The sequence below is a fragment of the Pelodiscus sinensis genome, chromosome 2 (assembly GCF_052426305.1).
Source record: "Pelodiscus sinensis isolate ZL-2025 chromosome 2, ASM5242630v1, whole genome shotgun sequence".
Taxonomy (NCBI): Eukaryota; Metazoa; Chordata; order Testudines; family Trionychidae; genus Pelodiscus; species Pelodiscus sinensis.
Window position 1 is genome coordinate 143547846 of NC_143053.1, and position 7189 is coordinate 143555034.

At 45.6% G+C, this 7189-nt stretch overlaps 1 protein-coding gene across 1 annotated transcript; it reads right to left on the reverse strand.

The window, feature by feature from the left end:
* Positions 1 to 707: 707 nt before the first annotated feature.
* On the reverse strand, positions 708 to 6616 carry IRX2 (iroquois homeobox 2). The gene is made up of 5 exons (XM_006137082.5): positions 5920 to 6616; positions 3905 to 4310; positions 2705 to 3409; positions 1978 to 2045; positions 708 to 1323 (listed from the first exon to the last, which is right to left on the reverse strand). The coding sequence occupies exons 1-4, from the start codon at positions 6160 to 6162 to the stop codon at positions 2002 to 2004; spliced, it is 1398 nt and encodes a 465-aa protein (XP_006137144.2). The 5' UTR covers positions 6163 to 6616; the 3' UTR covers positions 708 to 1323; positions 1978 to 2001.
* Positions 6617 to 7189: the final 573 nt, after the last annotated feature.

Here is a 7189-nt window from a genome sequence, read left to right on the forward strand (position 1 = left end):
TCACGCTGAAACATTATTAATCACGGAATAAAATAGATGAGCCTCTTGAAAAAATAAGTGTATGATTGATTAAAGGGCAATCTAAGAAGCTATTATTCTTGTTTTATAACCGTAAGTTATATTCACTCAATTTATCTTTTGGGGAAAATAAATGACTGTTCGTTTCTTTTCTGAAATTATATTAAATGGTGATTCTCATTATTTTACTGAAAATTAAAATGATAGGGTAGCTGATTTTCTGAGTCTAATCACGGTGGATTTCTCAGCATTACAAACATCATTCATGTGGCTTAGAAGAAGAAAAAACATAAAAATTAGGGGCTAGGGAATTTTGTTTTCTTGCTTTTTCAGCACTTCTGGACTTTGCTTATCCAGAATAAAAATAAATGATTGCTTGAGCTAGCAAACTAAAAAGGGCTATAAAGATCTTTTATTTATGGAAAAGGATATTGGAAAGTGCTAATACTACAAATAATTGCATCGCTGCTCGCTTGTAAGAAATGTACCAGTGCTAGTACGTATATCTTTATATCTATCTACATATAGAACAACTCTGAACTTCACTTAAGCAAAGTATTATTCACAAGGTTTTTTTTAGCTTCTTTGGGGTTTTTTATTCTAAAAATGATGAGATGAAATTGCAACTTCTGTCAATTTTATGATTATTTCCTAAATAACTTCTACTACTTTTACTATTCTAGGGGAAAATGAACCAAAACACCATATTGTTGCAGACTAGTCTGTTTTTATTTACAATTAAAGATATAAATTAGTAAAGAAATCTTGTTAAACAACCAAAGATTGAATAACCATTAACGTTTCAAATAAAAACCAGGCAAAATTTATTTACAAAAAGTTTAGATTTCATTGCAATACAACTTGCATAAATTACTAGAAGCTTTTATATCATTACAAAAATAAATATCAAATTTGTTTCCACTTTTTAAGTACTCGTGTTCCAATAACATCTTTGTTATCCCTACGGTATCCATCTCTTACAAATAAATTTTACAATAAATCCTATCACACCTATCGAATATTTACCGTGGCAATGAAGTGATCTATTCAAGATATCCTGAGAAAAAACAGATCTGTTTTCAAAAGTAACACATACATTGGGGAAACTATACTATACCAGCAAACTCACATATGTCCAACAAAATTCTGGTTTAATAATTAGAGTCTGTCGATTTAATAGTGCTCTGTGGTCTTCCTTTATACAGTGGCACAAGATGTGATCCGGATTTAGAGATTTGTTCTATATATTAACTCGGGGAGAGATGATGGCTTGCTGACTTTTTTCAAAGCAATTGTGACACCTACCTGTGGACCAAGGAAAAAACCAGATCATCCAAAATCTTTCAGATACACACGAATACATCATTAAATTGGGTTTTTTAAACGCACTAAAATGCTCACTCTTCTGGATTTTTTTTCTCTTGAAATATTAGGTTTAAAATATCTCCAGTATTTTGGTTAGTCTTAAACATAGAAGATTGTAAAGGTGCCATTGTTCACCAGGCATAAGACAATTCCAGAGATACAGTGCCCTCCTAGAAATGCATGCTGAAATCTTAAAATTGTCCTTTTTAATTTAAATTGATAATCTGTGAAACACAATGTACAAATGTGATAATATCTTAATACATTTGTGTTAATTATTAGAAAATTATTTAACAAAGATTTAAAAATATCTCTATAAAATTTAAATATTCCTTAATTTTTGCTTTGCATATGGGGAAAAAAGCAAGGTCATGTCAAGTGGTTGGGAACCATCTAAATTGACTTACAAAAGAATATAAAGCAGAGAAAAGCTGTAATAAGGGATTTTTAAAAGACCAGAAAAGAGCATATTACTTTGTAATCAGACTCTTACGTAATGAAGCAGGAAATTAATGTTAGGCAACTTTACGGCTGTGCAATATGTCTCGGACCTGATGCCAAATGGTCAGTGTAATAGAAAATGTTCTCACTTACTTGCATTGCTGTGTGATTGCACTTCTATAGGTATGGTTGTACTCCTACTGTGCAGACGTCAGTGGGATCTGTCAAAATATAACCGTCAGTTAGTCACAGGACACAGCCAGCTAACTAGATTATACAGTGTGTGTGTGTGTGTGTGTGTGTCCCAAAACTCACTTGCACAAAATTCATAACTAAACCATTTCAAACGTTCATACTAATATTTTATAACTTCAGTTAGGATAATGGTAGCACCAGGGGGTTTAATTCGTTTTTAAAATCAGACAATTTGTTATACCAATATTAAAACTTCATGGGGAAAATAGAGGCTTTGTGGAGGATATAATTTGGTAACTTGGATATTTTTATTTTCTTTCACTTAAATCAAATAAAACTACAGTTAGTCCTCAATATTAAAGAAGCAAAATTTTGTTTTTTACTAAACACAATGCACAAAACATAAACATTATAATATTTACAAATATATAAATATAATGACTTTTAAGCTACATATTTAGGATGTAAATTTTTTTTAATGCCTCTATTATTTTTTTCTCTTCGTCAAATGGAACATTTTTAAATTCCCAAAATATATTGCCTAGCTCCATCTCCTTTTCCTAAGTATTGTCGGTTTAATTGTGTGCTGCTGCTGATGGTGTTTGTCCAAATAAGCATTCTTTATCTACAGTGGGCATAGAAGTCATTTTGCCTTTGGGAAGAATAGAAGCAATCAGTCACCTACCTTTCTTCGACTCATAACTAGAGGGCCTGTAATGTTGCTCTAGCTGATTAGTGATCGTTTTCAAAGAGTCACTGCTCTGTTTGTGAACAGAGTTGGTATTTAGTACAGTCTGACCTAGTCCCTCGTTCGAAGCCATTGCTGCGGTGTTATATCTCAGGATCCCCTGGCTCTGGAGTGCGTTAAAGTTCCCATAGTTGGTGTAATTGCTATAAAAAGGTGAAGTGTAATAAATGTGCCTTCCTAAGAGAGAAGAGGGAGAGTAGGCAGAAGTGTGCGAAGCAGAAGAGGGCGTTACTGACGATAAAGTCGGTGGCTGACAGCTTTGGCCCATGTTCTGATTTTTAAGGTCCGAGGTGGCTATTTCAGCTAGAGACCAGAGCTTGGGCTTATTAGCTTGAGTCTCCGAAGTTGGGGAAATCCTGTTGTCCAGAGTAGCCTTACTGGAGTTCCTTGAGGCGCTCTCGTGGGGGTGGTTAAGGAGGGGGGCTTCCACCCCGGTGAGGGGGGAGGAAGTCACAGGCTTAGCGGGAAGGTTTCTCTCCGCTTCCTCCTCTTCATCTTCGTCGTCCTCGATGTCCTCGTATTTGTCCTTGCAGTCCGAGCCGGACTCGCAGAACGTGTCCCCACCTCGGCAGGGCAACTTCTCGCCGTCCGACTCCGCGGAGCAGGAGTGATCCGTGAGCGAGTCCACCTGCAAGCTGATCCCTGCAAAGGCACCAGCCAAACAGACAAGGGCACAGTCAGTGACACAGACTACAGGGAGCGGGACAGGAGAGAAAGAAGCCCGCGCATTGCCAACACGGATGGAAAAGCGGCGCTTGGAATCAACCCCTTCGCTGACTACTTAGAACTGTAGGAACAATCCCAGGAGCTACCCCTACGGCTGCACGAAAGCCCGACAGAGCGCAACTGGCCTTTCACTCACACGAATGCTGTGCCTGGCGGTTTTAGGGGAATGGCTCCTTGCAGAGTTAGATCCCCCTTTGCTATTGTTATTAACCAGTTCAGGGCGAAGATGAGCTACTGAGTGAGGCTAGAGGGCATGGGGCATGAGTTTTAAGCATATCCCACGGCACCAAGGCGCTGAACCCCGGTCCCAATTTGTGGGCAGTGACAGTGTCTTTAAATCAATCCCGCACTTGCGCGCGTACCCCTGTGGGACCCTTCTAGCTGGGCTAGCACAATCGCGTTGGGCCTAACCTTCGTCCTCGGCAGAAGCTTCGTTGCTCTCCTGCACCTTGTCTGAACTTTCCTCTTTGCTTCTTGCCCCGTCCCCTTCGTCTTCATCTTCATCTTCGCTCTTGTTGCGGGGAGCCCAGGTCATCTTGTTCTCCTTCTTGAGCCTCCTCCTGGCGTTGGCGAACCAGGTGGAGACCTGGGTGAGGGTCATCTTGGTGATGATGGCCAGCATGATCTTCTCGCCCTTGGTGGGGTAGGGGTTCTTCCGGTGCTCGTTCAGCCAGGCCTTCAGGGTGGCCGTGGCATCTCGCGTGGCGTTTTTCCGGTAAGCGGGATCGTTCAGCTGGTAAGGGTAAGCAGGGCTGCCATACGGATGGTAACTGATGGCCCCGGTCATCCCCGTCGTATGAGCGTCGTAAGGAGAGCCCTGGAAAGGCCAAAACAGTGGGTTGGCAATTTGTTATTGCTGCTAGTCATTAGTGCGTTGTCAAGAAAAGATCAGCGATTCTATTTGCACTTCCCTGGATTGGTATCTCACATTCCTATTCCGATAGCAAAACAAGGTACTCAAAGGCCGTTACGATTTTATTCCCCCTCCCTCCCCTGCCCGATTACACTTAAATTGCTGATCTTTTAATCTTCAATTAATTTCAGCTCCTTGTAATTGAATATCTCCCCAAATTATTTCGGAGTCACGCAGACAGTTTTTAAAAAGGCCTTGCAGGTAGTGTCTTGAGATCTACGTTTCTCTCAAAGGTTCAAAAGATGTTTCCTTTTCGCTATAGAAAATACAACAAAGCCGCCACTTAGCAATTCACTGCACTAATGCATTGCAAATCCAATTTGCAAATCAGAAGGTATGCACCGTTTCGAATTGTTTAAATGCGATGTAATTAGCATTTTAATTCGCCCTTTAACGTTTACATTGCGCTTATTTACATCTGCCGAACGCAAGAAAAGTTGGAGATGTAACTAAGGAAGTCGATAACTTTAAGGGCGTTTAAAAATCCGAGAGAAGGGAAGGGACTCTGCGAGTCATGGCCCCAAATACACCTTAATGCTCTTAATAGTCGACAAACACACTTTGCAACTTCCAGCCACTTATCTACTGCTCCTCGACAGGGAAGTCAGGCGGGGCAGATCTTCAGATCACTCACATTGCATTGAATAAAGACTGCGCGAGCCTTTCTGCTTAAGAATGTTACAGTCAGAAAACATTTGGCTTTCTCGCTGTTTATATGGAAATAAAACCAATCTTTTTTTGCCACCCCTTCCTGGCACCAATCAAAACCACCCTGGAGTCTCCGACCGTACGTTCCTGATGTGTGTCTATATAACTTAAACTATATATATAACTATATATATATGTATATATAGTTATATCTATATATCTATATATCTATATGCATGCACACACACACACACACACACACACACAATTTCAAATGCTCCCTTTAACTAATGACAACAAAGTGAAATCTGAAGCTGCGGCCACCACAACCATCTTGGGCATGAGCGAAGCTCACAGCTCGCCAACAGATGCTCCTTTTCATCCCTAAAATCCAGTTAGCACACAACGCATTGAAAGTCACTGAAACCGCACCGGGCTCCCTTCCCAGAGCTCCCCTAAACGCTGGCTTAGAAAAGCACGAAAAAAAAAATTCTTCCCCTCTCCTGCTGCAGCACAAACCGCAGCCACCAAACTGCTCCAGACAATGCGGATTCTTTGCTACAGGGACCCGCGAGACCGACCAGGCTCGCTTTCCCGTTCGCAAGCCCTGAGATCCGCCAGGGTCCGGAGCGAGGCGGTGCCAGGGCTCCCCCGACCGCTTCTCCCTTGGCCCCGCTCGCCCTGCCCGGGTTTGCGCTCTAGGCGCGGGATGGGAAGGGCAGAAGCAGGCGGCGGAGTTTGCGCTCGGCGCCTGGCGGTGCCGCCGGGGCTCTGTGACTGCGGGCGCGTGTGCGGGAGACAGGGGCTGCGGAGGATGAGGATGCGGATGCTAATGAAGACGGCGAGGATTTTGCTCGGTAGTTACCATGTAGGAGGGGAATCCCGTGGCGGGGTCTGTGGAGTACTGGAGCGGGCTGGTGAAGCCTGTGGCCGCCGCCTGGGCGGTGAAAGCTGCCGATCCCGGGTAAGGGCTGAACGCCGAGCCCGACGAAGACCTGGCCAGCTCCTCGCTCCTGGGGGCCGCCAGAGCCGACGCCCCATACGTCGGGCAGGAGTACAGAGCCAGCGAGCCGGGGGGCTGGTAGAGGTAACCCTGAGGATAGGACATGGCTCGCCCGGGCGTGCACAGGAGCAGGGAGGGGGCGAGGGTGACCGGCCCGGGCGCTTCTGCTGCTCCTGCTGCTGCTTTCGTGTTCCCTCTCCCTCTCCCTGGCCGGCTCGGGGCAGCTGCGCCGAGAATGAGCCTTGTCCTACTGGCCCCCCATGCGCCCCGGCCAGCACCACAACGGCGGCGGCTCCGCTCAGCAGCCTACCCCGGAGGAGAAAGGCATGGGGGAGAGGGGGGAAGTAGCTGGGGAGCGACAGAGCGGGGAGGGGGGGGAGAGAAGGCAAGCCAGGGAGAGAGGGGGAGAGCGAGCCCGGCTCAGCCAAGTGGCTGCTGCATATGGAGTTCTGCCCGCCAGCCCGCTCCCCCAGCGCCGGCCAGCCTGGATTTTGGGGGGAGCCCAGAGTCTGGAGTGAAGAGTTGAAGGAAGGAGCGCTCGAGTTGCTGAGGGACATTGGAAAGCCGAGCTGTCCGTCAGCGCGGCTCATCTGCATATTCCGACGGGCCCGCCCCCTTCTCCTTCTCCCTCTCCGCCCGCGGAGGGAGGGAGGGAGGGAGCGAGGGAAGCAGGCTGTTGTCATGCATTACAAGCCACCCTCGCTGTCTGACAGCCAGCGCGCTGCTCAAGCCAAAGGATGATACCGCTGATCAGTTTCTCCCGGCTCCGAGCCACAACTAGGCTTGCACACGCTGTCTCCATTGCAATAGGTGCCTATCCACCCCCCTTCTATCGTACAGACGATCACACAGACTCGCGCGCAGGGCTTGCCAGTGATACCGGGGGAGAGCACAAGTACAAGCGTCGCCCTGTGTATGGTGAACAGGCGGGAAGGACACACAGGGATAGACCGAGGACTGTATAGGATTGTCCATTTATGGCACTAATAGCTGTCTACTTTCAGAACAGCTTTTCACAAGTGGCCAAGCTACGTGCAATGTCCATCTCCAAAGAGGAATCTGTCAATTTCCAGCCTACTTTCGGTTTCTGTCTGCTTGGGGGAGGCCTAGGTGACTATGCAGGGGTGCAAGC